Source organism: Quercus robur, chromosome 11, assembly GCF_932294415.1.
Source record: "Quercus robur chromosome 11, dhQueRobu3.1, whole genome shotgun sequence".
Classification (NCBI taxonomy): domain Eukaryota; kingdom Viridiplantae; phylum Streptophyta; class Magnoliopsida; order Fagales; family Fagaceae; genus Quercus; species Quercus robur.
This window is the reverse complement of record NC_065544.1, coordinates 11115308-11135806: the sequence shown is the minus strand read 5'-3', so window position 1 is coordinate 11135806 and position 20499 is coordinate 11115308. Positions and strand designations below refer to the sequence as shown.

The 20499-nt window shown below is 35.4% G+C and overlaps 2 protein-coding genes across 13 annotated transcripts in view; one reads left to right on the top strand and one right to left on the bottom strand.

Annotated features, from left to right (window-relative positions):
* LOC126706938 (uncharacterized) overlaps positions 1-20499 on the top strand; it is an 81027-nt gene that overhangs the window by 33660 nt on the left and 26868 nt on the right. The gene's annotated exons all lie outside the window — the stretch shown is intronic.
* The window catches only part of LOC126706936 (TMV resistance protein N-like), a 48002-nt gene that overhangs the window by 21853 nt on the left and 5650 nt on the right, over positions 1-20499 (bottom strand). For 2 of the 12 annotated variants that reach the window (XM_050406529.1, XM_050406527.1), the window contains exons 6-7: positions 20084-20253; positions 17104-17729 (exon numbers count right to left, since the gene is read on the bottom strand). Coding sequence is in view for 9 of the 12 variants with exons in the window: in XM_050406521.1 (XP_050262478.1) it covers positions 6604-7335; positions 7412-8494; positions 8580-8864; positions 8962-10066; positions 11057-11538 (3687 nt within the window). In the remaining 3 variants the exon portion in view is untranslated. The other 10 variants (XM_050406520.1, XM_050406517.1, XM_050406519.1 and 7 more) reach the window with 10 other exon arrangements.

Sequence of the window (20499 nt, the reverse complement as noted above, 5' to 3'; positions counted from 1 at the left end):
GGCAAAAAATATCTTGAAATGCCTCCTTGGAAAATAATAAAATGGGGACAAAGCACCAGTAACAATACTTTAATATAAAAAAGTAAATTTCATAAACTCAATTTAAACCCACAAAGGATGGAGCAGTTGAAGATGGTTTTCGGCCATGTATGGGCTCCAATGTTGACGATGGTGTTGTTTTCCCAGGATCTAAAGTCTGTTTGGGCTTATATCGGTCCTTCCATTGCGTTTAATGTCTTATATCTTTTCATATTAAAAGGACAAATTCTATTAAATTAAAGAAAATCTTCAAACGCATAACCATTTAAAAGAACAACCATAAGCTAATAGCGTGCTCAAAAGTTTGCAAAATTTTTATTAAACAAAATAAGATTTCTGTTTGATGTACTGTTTCGTTGACAGACTTCGACCAACAATTCCAAATCCTTCAACATAACTTTGAACCCACGTATTCTCAAAATCATTATAAATGGTCACATTAAAATTTGAAAACACAAGAGAGAGAAAGATTTACCAGAAGAGGGCGAAGAAGAAGACCTAGAATAAAAATTTAACCTTCCCCAGAGGACCCAAGCAGTTCAACTCTTCAAGTTTATGTGAGAATAACTGTGTATGCTAATGGTGTGATAGGGTCATGTGTGTAAGTTAAAACTTCAACTATATACATTGGAAACTATAAAAACCTAAGATTAATATTCATAGAAACTGTACAATAAATAGAAGCGCTTTACTTTCCATTGATTAGTAAGGGGTATGGCAATTAGTACCATGTCTAAAATAATACGTAGCATCTGGTTCTTTATATGCATATCCTATTTCTCTCTCTCTCTCTCTCTCTACCTTATGGACCCTCTCTCTATCTCTATCTCTCATTCTCTTTTTTTTTTTTTTTTTTTTTTTTTTTAAATAAATAGCAAACTCAGTGGATTTCATCCCTATAAAAATAGTCATGTGTCGCTATCTTAATGGCTGGATGCATTGTACCCAAGCAAAGTTCTTATGCTGGATGCATTGTATCCAAACCAAGTTCTTATCGTAGTCTCTTTGGTTTTCACATTTAGCAACAAAATCAAGAAAACTTAATTGATACAATAACTCATTTAGCACAAAAATTCATAAAAATTATATGAAACACATGGCATAAAATTAGAACTCTAATTTAGAATTTTAATTTGAGTTTCTCTCAGTTTCACCTATTATTATATATATAGAAATCTAAAGTATAGAATTAGATCATTTGTTTGCCACCTTGTGCTCTTTATTCTTGAATCATTACACATATATGATGCTTACAACAAAGCCACCACCTTGAAAACCGAATACATTGAGACCCTCACTCCATAGCGTTAAATTTATAATGCCTAAGAAATAACTATTGAAAAGGGATCGAAAGAGGGGGAGAAATGGGGGAAGTTTTAAGGAGACTAATTCTTATTGCCATCTCATGGAATTATGCATGGAAAGGAACATAACATTTTAAAAATACAACTTATTAGAATTGACAGCCAAATCTCTAAGAATTCTATCTATATGTGCAGATTAATTTTTGTAGAACACACAGAAAATGCAATGTTTATTTGGATCCAAAAGGGCAAAACTTAAACTGATATTATTAATCTCATTTTGATGACTAAGGAGTCAAGACAGATAACAAATCCATCATCTGTAAATACGGACATGCCTAATCATCCAAATTTATAGCCAGTCTATTTGTAGTCTTTTTTTCCTTTATACAATTAAATCACAAGAAAATGGGAACAGAAAGCTGTAAATCCAAAAAATTGTATATCCACCAACATAAAGAGAAGAATTCTTTTAACATAGGAAGCTAGGAACAGAACTTTACTTTGGGGTAACAACTTTAACCTCAAGTGTACTTCCACTAAGGGTATATTGAGCTGCAAGCACTTTCTGACAGCATGAATATCAGATCATTTAATTGGAAGATATATAAATGTCACATAGCCAAGTCCATGAGAATGTCCTGTCGTGCAATCCTACAACCATAGCAGAAACCAATTAGTCATCAAGCAGCAGAAACACACCATCCAATGAACAGTTAATCTGCATTCTGCAGTATATATAGTTGAAACACAATAAATCTACAACAACACGTCATGCATGATAGCATCAACACTAAAAGTGAGGTCAAGAATTGCTCATTAAACCAATGCATATAAATATTAGTTTTCTGTGTAGCGAGTGAGGACAATAAATCTACAAAACATCATATATGATAGCATCAACACTAAAAGTGAGGCCAAGAATTCCTCATTAAACCAAAGCATATAAATATTAGTTTTCTGCAGAGCGAGTGAGGTACAAACTTAAGTAGTCATCAACCAAAGGTTCCCAACCGTATGGAAGAATTTAACCAAAACCATGCAACCTTATGTTCTAGCAGGCTAGGAGGGAAATAGTAAAATACTACAGTCACTATCAATACTGAAATTTTGAGCTACCTGGATAGCCAGAGAAGGGCCCATGCATTGATGGTTGATGGTTGAACCATTCTGGAATTTCACTTTGAGGAAAACATGTATTTATACAGAGTGTTTGGATGATATTAGTGGTCTAAAATGTTTTTCCACTACATCTTCATGAATGATGTCCCAATTGTCATAAAGCGAAGCCTTACAGTGGATTGAATTTGCCAAATCTGTTGTCCATCTTGTTCTTTTACAAGACAGGAGCCCACGTTTCTGCACAATCCATCCTGGCTAGTCGCTGACTATTGAAACCTCCTATGGATCCAATGACTTTCTTTGTAGTGACACCAAAACTACTACACCCATCATTCCTCCCTGGAGGCAACCAGTGGAAAAGTAATTACAGAAGTTAACACACAAAAAAGTGTTCCTAGAAATGGATTTTATCTAATGATAAACATCTTGTTTAGATCAATCTAAAATTCAAATATTAATTCATTCAGAAGCATTGTTTCTTGTTAAATTAAATCACTAGCCATAGGAGATCAAACAGTTCATGGCAGATCATGTAGAATAGTATTAAACTTTGGGAAATTTGATTGGGAAGCACAACTCAAATATTTGGAATTTGATTCTAGGGTGCTTAATGTGGATTGTTTGGTTGGAACGAAATCGTCGCTCCTTTGAGAACATGGAAAAGACGTTGGAGGAGTTAAAGGTTTTATGCCAGCATAGTCTTTTTGAGTGAGCTCATTGTTGGGGCTTTACTGTTTCTTCGTCTCTTTCAAAGTTTATGTTTTCCCTCAGATTATCTTTCTGATTTCCTTATCTTTTGTTTTGCTGTTTGGCTCTTCTGTTTCTTGTTGTTCATCATCATGAACTACTTGTATTTTTCTTTTTTTCTCATTTATAACAGTTCTCTGATTACCTATCAAAAAAAAGATTGGCAAAAAAATTAAACAGAGCAAATACACAAGTTTCATTTAAAAAAAAAATGAGGCAGTGCTAATGTGAGTCAAAGTTATCCACCAAAAAAAAAAAAAAAAGGAAGTTATCTCTCACCTAATCACAAAGAAAAATAAGAACAAAACGAGATTTTAAAACTTGTGGAGAGGTTATTTTAAAACTTGTGGCTAAAATACACTGTAGCGAACACTTTTAATTTTTCAGGTTTCAAATGAGCGTTATTAGTCCCAAAATATTAAAAAATGAGCACTATTGGTCCCTCTGTCCATCTCCATTAGTTTTCTTGCATGCGTCTAACAAAGCAATACAGTAGCAACCTTATAATAACATGGAAACTAATTTTTTTGTTAAAGAAATTACACATATGCAACTAAGAGCAAACCCGTTTCTATTTGGAACTTTTCCCAAAACTGAATGAAATCTTCTTCACCAAAAAGGATGTCTAGTGCTCAACCATATACCAATGACCAACACAGCAACACCTTTATTGAAAAAATAGAGTTGAAGAAGTCTTTCCTAAATATTTCTATTAGGCCACATTCATAGAATAGTTCATTTCAATTTTACAATCTTCAGATCTAGAGGCCTCTCTCTAGAAACTGAGTCTTATTGAGAAGTATAAAAAACAATTTCAAGGCATTTGCTTTGAATGTTAACCAGATCATCAGATCTGGCTTGGCGCCAACTCCAACTTAAATGACTGATTACAGAATCTACAATTACTTTAACATTACTGGCTGCATCATTTTTGCCCCAACCAGTTGAGCAAGTCCGTCTTTAATTTCTTGATTCATACAATATGTGTTCACCGGATGTAAGCAGAAGAGAACTTTTTATACAGCATGTTGATTATTAACCCTTTTTTACTTTTCTTTATCTTCACTTTGGGTTTTGCATAATATTTGAAAAAATAATCATAAAAGGATCTAGTGCTCCAAACCTTGAATCTTTTCTCCTATTCGACCATTGGTACATGGTTGGGCATTTTGTTTTTTGTTCCAATAAAGAAGTTCTACTGCCCCAAATTTGTTACACCAAATGTTTGGCGAAGAGGTTTTCATTCTGTTTGGGGAAAGATCTCTATAGAAAAGGGTTCAGGCCTTAAATGCATGTGTCAATGTCATTTAAATATATACACACACACATATACACCATGCCATTTAAAAATTTTCACCTTATTGTCCCTTTAGACATATAGGCAAGAAATTAATGGAAGTGGACGGAGGATTAATCAGGCTCATTTGTGAAACTTTAGTGACTAACAGCGCTATTTGAAACTTTCAAATTAAAAGCGCTCACTAGTGACTTTAGGGACCAACAATATATTTCGGCCAAAGCTTTTTTTCCCTCATCTTTAAGAATGGGATCAAGGATTGTTTCAACCTCTCAATGTGAAATCCCTCATTGGAGCCCCAAGTTCTACTAGGTCTTGCCTTATAATTACAGTTTTGCATTTTTCATTAGCTATTATCAATCATTAATGGACAAATGAGACCTCAATTATCAAATAAAGAGGCCACCAAAGCCTTATTGTTTGCTTAAACTCTACATAACACCATGTTGATAGAAGAGTTAAGCCCTTCCGCACTATCGGGGTTGGCCAATTTCCTGCAACTGAATCCTCAATGCTAGAAAATTGACCCTCATGTATTTTCTGGTAGTCTAGGTTTATTTTGATTTGGTTAATATATTTCAAGGAGTAATTTGTTCATAGTATAATCATCATTCTATTTATTAAATGCCAAGCTCCCTTTCAAGGTGAACTAGGAACACATAGAATCTGAAAGCCCCATCTTAAAATCTAGAATCATGGTGAGAAATTGCATACATGGGCACTTGTCGGACCGTGTGCCTTACCAATTGGTGAAGGATGAGGGGGCACAAATCTTTTATAGCATTCGATCGCAGACCAAGCCCATTGGTATTGGAGCGAATTGTGAAATCCCTCACAATGCGGCTCCAACGACTCAAACCTATGACCGGGCTTTGATACCACTTGTTGGATCATGTGCCTTACCGATCCATCCAACGACCAACTGGTGAAGGATAAGGGTGCACAAATCTTTTATAGCATTCGATCGTAGACCAAGCCCATTGGTATTGGAGCGAATTGTAAAATCCCTCACAGCACTAAAAACCAACAGCCCAGCCCTCTTTTCACATTCTACAGACCTACCACCTCAGCCAAGCCAAGAAGCACACCACTTCGTTATTGTGCAATGTTCCAAATGAAAAATTGACTCATTCTTAAATAAAACTCAAAACTGAATATTAAATTACAAAACCAACATGATAAATAGTAGCTTACCAGCAGAAACAGAACCACTGTAGGGACAAAAAAGACATATGTTCTTTTGGGGCTTCCTTTTCAAGCGACCCAGCTCATGTATAAACAGTACAGCAATGTGGGTCCTCCCACAACCTTTTCCCAAATATACAATTATATTCTCTCCAAAGCTTTCTGGCTTAGCTCCAACTGGTACTTTCAAAAAACATATATACAAAACAATGTAACCCATAATAAGCTCCCATTTTCTTGTGGAAAAATTGCATTTTATGTGAAAGAAAGAAATCGCCAGCAAAGCCAAACACAACTGGCTTGCTTGAGCCGTGTTTATGTGTTCTGAAAACAAAACCGTAAGAAAAAACCCCAGCATTTTGTCACTCTTTCAGATTCTATTAAAAATATGGGATAAGAAAACAAAATTTATATGTTTCAAAGGGAACCCAAATAGTTGAGAACTCAAGACCTAAGTCTGGCTCCACTATTTCAGCTCAGATTAGTCAAGCATTACAATTCCCAAAAACTAAAACATCAAATGATATAGAATTCAAAAGTTTTTTACCCTTTCTACATTAATTTTCCTCAAGTTTCCTTGCAGCCAAACAGAGACATAGTCACATACAAGAAACAAATGTGTGCCAAAAAAAAAAAGACAGTTTCTAGGAAAAGGAAAACCCACATGAGAAAATAAGTAGATACTTGAAAATGACATACTTTCTGGTGATCTTTCTGGAATCTTTCAGTTTTTGAGTTGCTGAACCCAGCTCCAATCCGTCATCATCATCAGCATAAAGTCCAGACACCCAAAGACAGTGCAGTGGTGGTGGCGGTAGTAGTAGTAGCACCAAACTGGCAGTAGGACAATCATCTCTGCCATTGGCATTGCATGGCCTCTTTATCCGAGTTACCTTGTCACTGTGTGCACTAATTGAAATTCCCAATCCAATTTTCAATTAGATTGGGCCCATTTGGATGCTGTATCCACTTTTGGTGTGGTGCGTCTACATCATTAGAGGTACCTTCTCCGCTAGGTCCAGCCCCTTCCCCATCATAGTTGTCATGGCTTTCCTTAATTATGGCGTCTCTGGCTGAAACGTCAAAATCATCCTCATAAGGAGTGATGCTGCAGCTTCTGCTAGACCCAAAAATAGTTTGTTTGAGATCTTCAACGTCTTGCTTGAATACCAAATGGGCCCCGCATTTTGTAACCTCCAATCCTGGACCCCAGGTTTTAAATTTAATCTCAATATCACTGAATCCATTAGCAAAGCTGTTACTCAACACGTCTTTCCAGTCCTTTCTAAAGAATTGAGAGGGAAAATATTGCAGCCAAAGGTGATGCGGTTCAATCTTACCAAATTTTTCAGAAAAACCATGGGTCACTATGTCAATTTGATTTTTTTTGGATTCAATGGAACATGAGAGCTCATGTGTAAATCTATGAAGTCCCCAATCTTTAAACTCAAGTTGGTCTAATGGATTATGTTGGCGGAGTACAAAAACAACACACACAGCAATTCCCATCAACTTGTTACAATAACCTGAAGGCATTTGCAGACTTACTGAAGCCCCCACATTTCGGTGGCAAAACCAGTTCGGAATTTCACCTCCAGGAATGTCAATATAATGTGCCAATCTTTCTTGCCCACAGTAATGCTGAAATATGCAAATAATGATGCTTAGAACTTCACAAATGTGAGAGAGATAGAGAGATAGAGAGAGAGAGAGATACCTTTTCATTAATGAAATGACTTCTTAGAATTGCTAATAACATATTACTGTAGCCTTGATTCTCAATCAATTTGACGCAATTGAAAAGCCGAAGTGATGGCTGAAAATCATATTCTGATTCTGATGATAATGTTTCTAGCGAGGTACACTGTGTTGCATCGATATACTTAATGTTTAATGGAAGCTCACGCAATGATTGAAGATTCGTGCAACAACTCAGAAATAGATCTCGTAGATTAGATAGTTGAATCATACTTTTAGGAAGCGAAACAAAATTATTTCCCTCTAGATTTAATTTCAATAAAGACGACAAGCAGTCAAAAGCATTGGGAATTGCTTGAAGATTGCAAAAACTTAGATCTAGTTCAGTCAAAGACCATAAGCCTGATAAAGAAAACTCTAACATGACAGTGGGATCTGGACTTCTTCTCTGTTGCATTGAAAGAAAACTGAAGAGTTTATTCGAAGGTTTAGGTGATAGCCCTTTACATCCACGAAGAGACAGTACTCTGAGATTTCTAAGATGAGATGTAGGTAGGTATTTTATTGCAGTTCCACTCACATCTAACTCCTCCAAGCCTTCGAGATTCCCCAAATTCTCTGGTAGTGCATCAAGCTTTGAGCAGCCAGATAAAGTGAGAATTTTTAGAGACATTGAACTATAACAAGCATTCGGAAGACTTGAAAGGTTTTTGCAGCCTCTTAGATCCAATTTAATAAGGCCAGTTAAAAGGTCCACTGATAATGGTAGATCTTTTATAGCGGTCTCATTTAAATAAAGTTCAGACAAACATGACATATTTCCCACAACCTCTGGAAACTTCTTCAATTTTGAACATCCGGAAAGAATAAAAACCTCAAGAGATTCCAAGTTGATCTTGTGTGGAAGGCTTTCAAGGTTCTTGCAACCATTCAGATCTAATTGAACAAGCTGTTTGAGATTTTCAAGAGATGGATGAATCTTAGACAGTCCTGTACAACCTTGAAGAATCAATTGCTTAAGCTTTGGGACTCCACTTAGATTTGGGGTCTCAATCAAGTTTTGAGAGTTACGCAAGTCAATGAGTTTTAACTCATCTAAATTCTGTTATTAACCAATAAATAATTAGATAAACTCAAGCCTTAATGAAAATGAATAAAATACAAAATTGAATAAGTGAAAATCTAACCATAATTCCATCCCATAGTCGTTTGATGCCGCTGCAATGCATTCTCAATTCAAGAAGCTTGTTTGGTTGGAAATTGGCCGGCATGGAACTTAAAGGATATCCATGCCATTCTATAATGCGTAACTCATTAGAAAGATAATCAAGGCCTTGTGGAAGTTTCACTTTACCCATATCACCCATTTTAAGCAATCTCATTTTTTTCATCTTTGAGAAGACTCCAGCATCCAAAAGCTCCTCTTTTTGAATAGGTATGTTTAGGATTATGCCTTCAACTACCTCTGTTCCCTAATAACCAAGACAAATGAAATTAGAATAATTGTTAATCCTTAAAAGAATCTGTAAGAATATATTTCTAAGTTTAGGTTTAGACTAGTCAACTTACAGTATTATTCTTCAGTACATGAAGGATATCCTCATAAAGCCATAACCTAGTACGTCCACCAGCCTCTTTTGGGGATCCACGACGAACTATTGCCTGACCCATTTCTTGTAGCAAATCATGCATCCACAAAGTTCCATTTTCATTAATTGTTATGAGAGATTTATCCACAAGAACACCAATATTGTAGTCTGGATAGTAACGAAAACTTTGTAATATATCTCTTATGCAACCTTTGTTCTCTCCTTTGAAAAAACATGCAATATCTAGAAATAATTCCTTTTCGGTATCCATTAACCCATCAAAACTTATTTGAAGAATATCCAAAATTTCTTTATTAGGTTCTGCCTTTAGTTTATCAATGACACATTTCCATTCATCTGTGCTTTTTTTAAACAACAAAGAACCTAAAACTTTAAGAGCTAAAGGAAGGCCATTAGTGTAATTCACAAAACACATAGAAAAATCCACATAATTTTCTTCAGGATGGGGTTTCTTGAAAGCTCTCAAACTAAAGAGTTGCAAAGCTTCATCTTTATCCAACCCCTTTGCTGCATATATGTAATGCACACCACATCTTCGCAACAAATGGCTATCTCTACTTGTTACAATGATTCTACTCCCTGGACCAAACCAATTATGGTTCCCCGCTAATGCTTCTAATTGTTTTTCTCCATCAACATCATCAAGAACAATAAGAACCTTCTTACCACGTAGTCTATTCCCTATGATTTTGATCCCCTCATGAACATTCCATATCTTTATTTCACTTCCCATAAAGATGTTAGAAAGAAGTTGTTCTTGTAAAGAAACTAGATGTTGATTTTTAGTTTTTTCTCTTACATCAGCAATATAGCTGCTAGCTTCAAAGCTACCTGAAATTCTTTCATAAATTTCTAGTGCAAGAGTCGTTTTACCGATTCCACCCATCCCACAAATTCCTACAAAGCGAACACCATCCGAACTTTTATCTAAATATAAATTCAAGTTATTCAACATTTCACTCACACGGTATTCTATTCCAACAAGCTCCTTGGATATATTACATGAGAATTGAAGCCTTGAAAATATATGTCTACAGATTTCTTGAACAAGGATTGCTTCACTCCTGCAAAGAAGATAGCATAACAATAAAAAATTTGATGACTGTAGAGTATAGCATAAATACATCAGACAAAACATTCAAAACACAATCTTAGATTCATTCAGTAGCAAAAGGGGAATTCAAGAAGTATATAATATAGCATAGTAATTGAGGTTTGATTTGATTGACGTCATACAGTCAAGTGAGAACCACATGTTTCCTTCTAACTTTAACATTTTAATGAGTTGAGACTTGAGAGTGTGCTTAATTTTAATATGCATTTGTTGTATGATTCTTGGATTTAATTTTCATACTCCTTTTTTTCTTTTTCTTTAATCTTCACAATAAGAAAAAAAGAATAAATGTAGCAATTGAATTATTTATGATATATTTATGCTTATTGCCTGTATACTTGTCCAGAATATTTTAACTGTCCATCAAAGAAATTCTACAAGAAATGTAAATTAGCGAGACAATGATTGAGGCTAAAAGATTCCTTAACTCGGCAATTCACTAATAGAATGCAGATTACCAAGTTGTATGTTCTGTTGGGTAGGCAGAGAAGCCAATAGATCAGCAGCAAATGCTCTAGCTCGCTGGTCTCAGCTTAATTTTGCATTTTTTTTTTTTCTCACCATTTCTCAAGACTTGGCTTCTGTACTGGATGTTTACAGGTCTTGAAGTTTGTTTATCAATAAAAGTTTATGTGATTATCAAAAAATATTGTCTATATTGATTAATTCAGTAACAGACAGACTACCATGCCTCAAAAAAAGTTCTTCAACCAAAGTCCAACTTGAGCAGTTGAGCGTATAATCTCATAAGTCATATAATATACATAAAAGTGACCAAATTTAAAATTTTCTCTGGTTCTATTGGACTAATAAAGAGTAAATAAAATTTGTCAAGTTAATCCACGGGAAAGTCGGAGTAATTTTAGAGAGTAGAAAGTTATGATATTGATATAATAATATGAACAAAAGTGGTCTGCAAAAGACAAATGTAAAGTGTTACCCATTTTGTATACGAAATCCGGCTATACTGCCGACATTTTTCAAAGCAGCTTTCCATGCTTGCACGTCATCTATGTTAACAATAGTACCCATCTGGTTCCGTACATCAAAATTAAACCTACAGTTCCGTACATCAGACGGTTCCACATGGTAAAAGACTGGCAAAATTCTCAACTTCTTCTCTTTCATGCATTCAACAATCTTTACTAGTTCAATCATGCACCACCTTGAATAAACGTAGTTTTTTGAGAAAACGACGATTGCAAATCTGGACTCTTCTATTGCTTTTAAGAGCTCTTGAGAAATATACTTTCCCCGCTCAAGATTCTCATCGTCTCTGAAGGTGAAAATACCTCTTTGTTTCAAAGCAGCGTAGAGATGGTCTGTAAAACTCTTGCGGGTGTCAACACCGCAAAAACTAAGGAACACGTCGTATTTCGGAAAATAAGAGGAAGAGGAAGAGGAAGCTGTTTGAGTGGCCATAGAAGCAATTGGATCAATGACCAAAAGTTTCAGTCACTTTGCCCGTAAAAAAAACCACCAAATTAAAAAGATTGATATTGAATTGGGTTTGCAAAGAAAGGGAGGAAGAACAAAGATAAAGGGGGAAAAGCATCAGGATGAAATTGCAGGAGAGAGAAGAAGGAAAATGTGAAACAGCAAAAATAAAGGAGATTTCGGAGTTGGTGCGCTTTTTTTCTTTTCTTTCTTTCTCTAAAACCATTCACATACTCTCCCTTCTTCAGTCCAAAAAAAAAACCATTCACATACTAAAAGCTTAGTCATTTATATAAAAATTTTAATTTTGGAAACTTTTTTAAAATTAAAATTTTAATCTTGTACTTATAACATTATGTAGCGTTTTTATTCGAATCTTCCGTCCATGATCGATTTTTATTTTTATTTTTTCAGGAAATTTCATGCTCAATTAATGTTGATATATCTGATAAGTGATAAGTATAAAAAATAAAAAAATAAATAAAAAAAGCTCCTTATCCAAAACCAAAAAACACAAAACAAAACCCTCAATATGATGTAATTTTGACATTCTAAATTTAATGGTTTTCAAAATATTTATTAAAAAAAATAATACTACTGACAATATTTTCAAAACAATTTCATATACAAGTTATTGGTGAATAAAAAAAATAAGGTTAAGAGTGGGACTAGATTAGTAACAATTTATCACATACAATTTATTATAAAACTATAATAAAGATATTGTGAACAATTTATCACATACAAATAATTATTTGTGAATAATCATTTAAGCTACCTCTATGATACTAAAATAGTAATTTAGAAAGCAAGTCATTGCTTGGAAATTTCTAAATGGTTGGATACAGCTTTACTTTTCCTTCCCCAAGAGAAAGTATCAAGTATGTTTCCGTTTTAGTAGTCAAGTCAAAAAGACTTGATCGGGTCGGATTAGCCGAATGATGTTTCCCATGTCTTCAATGCATAGGAACACGTGTAATTTTAACATTATAAAGTTAGTGGTTTTGAAAATATTAATTAAAAAAATAATAATAATAATACATCGTTAACAATATTTTCTAAACAATTTCAGGTCTCTAAAATAATGTTACAAGTGGAACCATATTAGAAAATTTTTTTTTTAGAAATAATTACAACATGCTGCTAACTCCGCAGTTAAAATTATTTCCCCTTTAAACCTCCAAATATTTTATGCATGGGAGATGTCAATTCACCTACAAGGCCTTTAGCAGAATCATATTCGAATTAGTAATAATTTATCACATACAATTTATTATGAAACTATAATAAAGACAATGTGAAAGTAGCATTACTTGAAAAAACTATTTAATCTTCTTGAATGATACTAAAATAGTAGTTTAGAAAGCGTGTCATTGCTTGGAAATTTCTAGATGGTTGGATACAGCTTTATTTTTCCTTCCCCAAGAGAATGTATGTTTCCATTTAGTAGTCAAGTCAAAAAGCTGTATCCAACCATTTAGAAATTTTCAAGCAATGACATGCTTTCTAAACTACCATTTTGGTATCATTTTAGTATCATAGTGGTAGATTAAATAACTTTTCACAAGTAAAGTTATGTTCACAATATCTTTATTATAGTTTCATAACAAATTGTATGCGATAAATTGTGACTGATTTTAATCTGGTCCACTCTTAACATTTTTTTTTTTTTATCCACCAATAACTTGTATATGCAGTGGCAGCTCTGCATGCAAGCCAGGGTGGTCACAAAACCACCCTAACTTGCAAAAAAATGTATATATACACTTGCCAAATAAATATTATATGTTAAACTAAGCTATTGTGACTACCCTAATAAAAATTTTGAATACCTTGTGATGGGAGTGACGAGAACACATTACCTTGACAAGGTCAACCTAGTGACGAGGTCACCCCTGACGACGAACAAGCCATCACCGACGAGGTAAGGAAAGTCATTCAATAATGCCAGCAAGTAACCTGGGTAGTTACAAAACCAGCAAAACAGACCGTTGGAGCCTAATAAAAGCCCCATAATTGGGCTGGAGGTGTTACAAAAGAGAGGCATTAACACCCCAACGGCTAGCAGTCAAGCTCACATATATAAAGTCCTCACATTGGCCGCATAAGGTACATAGATACTGAGACTCTAAGAAAATACCTATTACTTTCCAGTTTTGTGAATTGCTTTACTGTTCTAACTTTGGCATCGGAGGCGTTGTGGCAGGCACCACACCGGTGACCCTTTTTAGAAGATACACAGGTGCTGACGGGAAGTTCCATCTGCCTACTAAGACTAACGAGTTTACACCTCATCAGTTTGGCGCCGTCTGTGGGGAACGACATTCTCAAATTCATATTTGAAAACGTAGTTTCCGTCAACCCTCTACATTCAGATGGAATCCAACCCAGATTCAGCAACCTTGGCCCAGCAAGTCCAAGCCCTTGCAGCCACCATTGAAGAACTCACCAAACAGAACCAAGAAATGAAGCTACTGCTCCAGCAGGTTCAACAAGCTCAACAGGAAGAGAACCGGTCCAAGGGTAACCTAGAGGGAGAAGGGGATAGTCACCAGAGAGGGACCCCTCAAAGGCCAACTACTCCAGACGAGCAAAACTCGGATCTCCTTCGAGAAATGAGGAAGGAAATGGACGAACTAAGGAGCGCCATTAGGGAGAAGACAGACCGAAGCATAGATAAAATGGTAAGGGCTACGGATTCACCCTTCACCGTCGCGGTACTTGAATGCCCTGTACTGTCAAAGTTTCGCTTACCTCAACTCGAGCCATTCGATGGACTAAAAGACCCACAGGATCATCTTAATACCTTCAAGACGACTCTAGGTCTTCAACAACCACCTGACGAGATACTGTGTCGTTCCTTCCCAACGACTCTCAAAGGAGCTGCAAGAGAATGGTTTACGAAGTTGCCAAACTCGTCCATAGACAACTTCGATAAGTTAAGTAGCGCCTTCTTGCGCCATTTCATAGGGGGGCAATGTCCAAGGAGGCCAGTAGACTACTTACTTACCATAAGGCAGGGAGAGAAGGAAACGCTGAGATCGTATGTCAAACGATTCACCCGGGAGACTCTGAAGGTGGACGAAGCTGATGACAAGGTGCAGCTGACGACCTTCAAAGCGGGGTTGAGGTCCAGAGACCTCGTGGCCTCCCTCGCTAAAAACCCCCCAAAGACGATGGCGGAAATGCTCCTAAAGGCACAGAAATACATGAATGCTGAAGATGCTTTAGCTGCCATAAAAGATACCGAGAAGCCAGGGGACAAGGCCAAGAGGGAAGACGACCGTAGGGGGCAAAAGAGAGATCGACCAAACAGTCGGAACAATGACGGGAACAGGAGGAAGGATGATAAAAATCCCCGGACGGTAAGATTTACTCCTCTGGTTATGCCTGTTGACAAAATTTTTACGCAGATCAAGGACGAGCATTATCTCAAGTGGTCCAGGCCATTGCACTCATCCCTCAATGTCCGTGACAAGAACAAGTATTGCCGGTTCCACAAAGACCACGGCCACCACACAGAGGATTGCAGAGATCCAAAGGAGCAAATAGAGGAGTTGATACGGAAAAGGAAGTTACAGAAGTATGTGAAGAAAGGAAGTTACAGAAGATGATGAGAATAAGAAGAGTCAAAATAAAAGAAGATGAAGAGGCAAAATAGTATGTAAAGTTAAAACCACTCAAGATGAATATATATATATATATATATATATATATATAGACAATACTTTTATTTGATTTTCCAATGATTTATTATATAGATTATAACATCAAAATTAAAGTTAGGGATGTGCATGGGTCGGGTTAGGTCTGATTAAGGGGATTTTTTGACCCAACCCACCATTGTGGGTTAAAAAAAATTCAACCCATCACATAAGTCCAACCCAACCCACATGGATCAGGTTGGGTCGAGTTGAACCCATAGGTTGGACAGTTTTTTTTTTTTTTTTTTTTTGGTTACTATTATTATTAGATTGTGCAGAAAAAAATATATCACACCTGCCACCTGAGTTAATAAACAAAATATATATTAATATATGAACTAATATTCCAACTCAGTTATACATTAATATATGAACTAATATACATTAATATTAGTTTTTATATAGGAGAGGAGGAAGAGCTAGTTATTAAATATATGGGTGGGTTGAGTCAAGTTTGAAGGGTTTGGAACTTTATAACCCAAAACCAACCCGAACTGCTATCAAAAAAAATTTTGTAACCCAACCCAACCCACCAAGCCCTCGGGTTGGGTCGGTTTTGATGGGTCAACGGGTTGGCTGCACACCCCTAAGTAGATGAATATGTAAAGTTTAATCCACCTAAGATGAATTTGTAAAGCCAATATATTTATATATTTAATATTGTAAAAAAATTAAAGGTAAAAAATAAATACGAAAAAGACTAATTATGTGACCAATAACATGACAATAAGATGACTAAGCGTAGCAATAATAAATACTACACTTCAACTTTTACATATATATATATATATATATATATAGAGAGAGAGAGAGAGAGAGTATTTCCCTGGGAAATTTTCCCATTTGTTCTCATCATCGCTCAATGCTGAAGCAAGCTTACAGGCATGGAATATCACTGTTATCACATAATTGCTTCTATCCTTCTTGGAGACATGATTTGGCACATCCAATGGAGGTCAAATTTTGCTTTTAGGTGTGCTAAAATAGCATTTTGAGTATTTTAACACAATGCCAGTGCTCTTTAGTGACTCATTAACACAAAGTCTTAAAGTATAGAATTAGATCATTTGTTTGCCACCTTGTGCTCTTTATTCTTGAATCATTACACATATATAATGCTTAAGAACAAAGCCACCACCTTGAAAACCGAATACATTGAGACCCTCAGAAAAAACCATTGAAAAGGGATCGAAAGGGGGGGAGAAATGGGGGAAGTTTTAAGGAGATTAATTCTTATTGCCATCTAATGGAATTATGCATGGAGAGGAACAAAACATTTTACAAATACAACAACTTATTAGAATTGAAAGCCAAATCTCTAAGAATTCTATCTATATGTGCACATTAATTTTTGAAGAACACACAGAAAATGCAATGTTTATTTGGATCCAAAAGGGCAAAACTTAAACAGATATTATTAATCTCATTTTGATGACTAAGGAGTCAAGACAGATAACAAATCCACCATCTGCAAATACGGACATGCCTAATCATCCAAACTTATAGCCAGTCTATTTGTAGTCTTTTTTTCCTTTATACAATTACATCACAAGAAAATGGGAACAGAAAGCTGTAAATCCAAAAAATTGTATATCCACCAACAAGAAGAGAAGAATTCTTTTAACATAGGAAGCTAGGAACAGAACTTTACTTTGGGGTAACAACTTTAACCTAAGTGTACTTCCAATAAGGGTATATTGAGCTGCAAGCACTTTCTGACAGCATGAATATCAGATCATTATATTTAATTAGAAGATATATAAATGTCACATAGCCAAATCCATGAGAATCTGTCGTGCAATCCTACAAGTCTACAACCATAGCAGAAAAAATACACCATCCAATGTACAGTTAATCTGCATTCTGCATTATATATAGTTGAAACACAATAAATCTACAACACGTCATGCAAGATAGCATCAACACTAAAAGTGAGGTCAAGAATTTCTCATTAAACCAATGCATATAAATATTAGTTTTCTGCATAGCGAGGGAGGCACAAACAAGTAGTCATCAACCAAAGGTTCCCAACCGTATGGAAGAATTTAACCAAAACCATGCAACTTTATGTTCTAGCAGGCTAGGAGGGAAATAGTAAAATACTACAGTCACTATCAATACTGAAATTTTGAGATAGCTGGATAGCCAGAGAAGGGCCCATGCATTGATGGTTGAACCATTCTGGAATTTCACTTTGAGGAAAACATGTATTTATACAGAGTGTTTGGATGATTTTAGTGGTCTAAAATGTTTTTCCACTACATCTTCACGAATGATGTCCCAATTGTCATAAAGCGAAGCCTTACAGTGGATTGAATTTGCCAAATCTGTTGTCCATCTTGCTTTTTTACAAGACGGGAGTCCACGTTTCTGCACCATACATCCTGGCTAGTAGCTGACTATTGAAACCTCCTATGGATCCAACGACTTTCTTTGTAGTGACACCAAAACTACTACACCCATCATTCCTCCCTGGAGGCAACCAGTGGAAAAGTAATTACAGAAGTTAACACACAAAAAAGTGTTCCTAGAAATGGATTTCATCTAATGATAAACATCTTGTTTAGATCAATCTAAAATTCAAATATTGATTCATTCGGAAGCATTGTTTCTTGTTAAATTAAATCACTGGCAATAGGAGATCAAACAGTTCATGGCAGATCATGTAGAATAGTATTAAACTTTGGGAAATTTGATTGGAAAAAAAAGTAAACAGAGCAAATACACAAGTTTCATTTTTGAAAAAAATGAGGCAGTGGTAATGTGAGTCAAAGTTATCCACGGAAAAAAAAATAAAAAAAAATAATAATAATTATCTCTCACCTAATCACAAAGAAAAATAAGAACAAAACGAGATTGTTTTTATACCAGAAGACTAGACGGAGGATGGCTTACAAGTAACTTAAGAAGAAAAAGCAAAGAAGCTATGAAGGTAGCTGTGCAAGTAGTGGAGAAATTATTTTAAAACTTGTGGCTAAAATACACTGTAGCGAACGGTTTTAATTTTTCAGGTTTCAAATGAGCATTATTAGTCCCTAAATATTAAAAAATGAGCACTATTGGTCCCTCTGTCCATCTCCATTAGTTTTCTTGCATGCGTCTAACAAAGAAATACAGTAGCATCTTTATAATAACATGGAAACTAATTTTTTTATTAAAAAAAATAACACATATGCAACTAAGAGCAAACCCGTTTCTATTTGGAACTTTTCCCAAAACTGAATGAAAAATCTTCTTCACCAAAAAGGATGTCTAGTGCTCAACCATATACCAATGACCAACACAGCAACACCTTTATTGAAAAAACAGAGTTGAAGAAGTCTTTCCTAAATATTTCTATTAGGCCACATTCATAGAATAGTTCATTTCAATTTTACAATCTACAGATCTAGAGGCCTCTCTAGAAACTGAGTCTTATTGAGAAGTATAAAAAACAATTTCAAGGCATTTGCTTTGAATGTTAACCAGATCATCAGATCTGGCTTGGCACCAACTCCAACTTAAATGGCTGATTACAGAATTTACAATTACTTTAACATTACTGGCTGCATCATTTTGCCCCAACCAGTTGAGCAAGTCTGTCTTTAATTTCTCGATTCATACAATATGTGTTCACCGGATGGAAGCAGAAGAGAACTTTTTATACAGCATGTTGATTATTAACCTTTTTTACTTTTCTTATCTTCACTTTGGGTTTTGCATAATATTTGAAAAAAAAAATCATAAAAGGGTCTAGTGCTCCAAACCTTGAATCTTTTCTCCTATTCGACCATTGGTATATGGTTGGGCATTTTGTTTTTTGTTCCAACAAAGAAGTTCTACTGCCCAAAATTAGTTACACCAAATGTTTGGCAAAGAGGTTTTCATTCTGTTTGGGGAAAGATCTTTATAGAAAAGGTTTCAGGCCTTAGATGCATGTGTCAATGTCATTTAAATATATATATATACACACACACACATATACACCATGCCATTTAAAAATTTTCACCTTATTGTCCCTTTAGACATATAGGCTAGAAATTAATGGAAGTGGACAGAGGATCAATCAGGCTCATTTGTGAAACTTTAGGGACTAATAGCACTATTTGAAACTTTCAAATTAAAAGCACTCACTAGTGACTTTAGGGACCAACAATATATTTCGGCCAAAGCTTTTTTTCCCTCGTCTTTAAGAATGGGATCAAGGATTGTCTAAACCTCTCAATGCGAAATTCCTCATTGGAGCCTCAAGTTCTACTAGATCTTGCCTTATAATTACAGTTTTGCATTTTTCATTAGCTATTATCAATCATTAATGGACAAATGAAACCTCAATTATCAAATAAAGAGGCCACCAATGCCTTATTGTTTGCTTAAACTCTACATAACACCATGCTGATAGAAGAGTAAGCCCTTCCGCACGATCAAGGTTGGCCAATTTCCTGCAACTGAATCCTCAATGCTAGAAAATTGAGCCTCATGTATTTTCTGGTAGTCTGGGCTTATTTTGATTTTGTTAATATATTTCAAGGAGTAATGTGTTCATAGTATAATCATCATTCTATTTATTAAATGCCAAGCTCCCTTTCAAGGTGAACTAGAAACACATAGAATCTGGAAGCCCCTTCTTAAAATCTAGAATCTTGGTGAGAAATTGCATACATAGGCACTAAAAACCAACAGCCCAACCCTCTTTTCACATTCTACAGACCTACCACCTCAGCCAAGCCAAGAAGCACACCACTTCGTTATTGTGCAATGTTCCAAATGAAAAATTGACTCACTCTTAAATAAAACCCAAAACTGAACATTAAATTACAAAACCAACATGATAAATAGTAACTTACCAGCAGAAACAGAACCACCGTAGGGGCAAAAAAGATGCATATGTTCTTCTGGGGCTTCCTTTTCAAGTGAGCCAGCTTGTGTATAAGCAGTACAGCAATGTGGGTCGTCCCACAACCTTTTCCCAAATATACAATTATATTCTCTCCAAAGCTTTCTGGCTTAGCTCCAACTGGTACTTTCAGAAAACATATATACAAAACAATGTAACCCATAATAAGCTCCTATTTTCTTGCGGAAAAAATTACATTTTATGTGAAGGAAAGAAATTGCCAGCAAAGCCAAACACAACTGGCTTGCTTGAGCCGTGTTTATGTGTTCTGACAACAAAACCATAAGAAAAAACCCCAGCATTTTGTCAATCTTTCAGATTCTATTAAAAATATGGGATAAGAAAACAAAATTTATATGTTTCAAA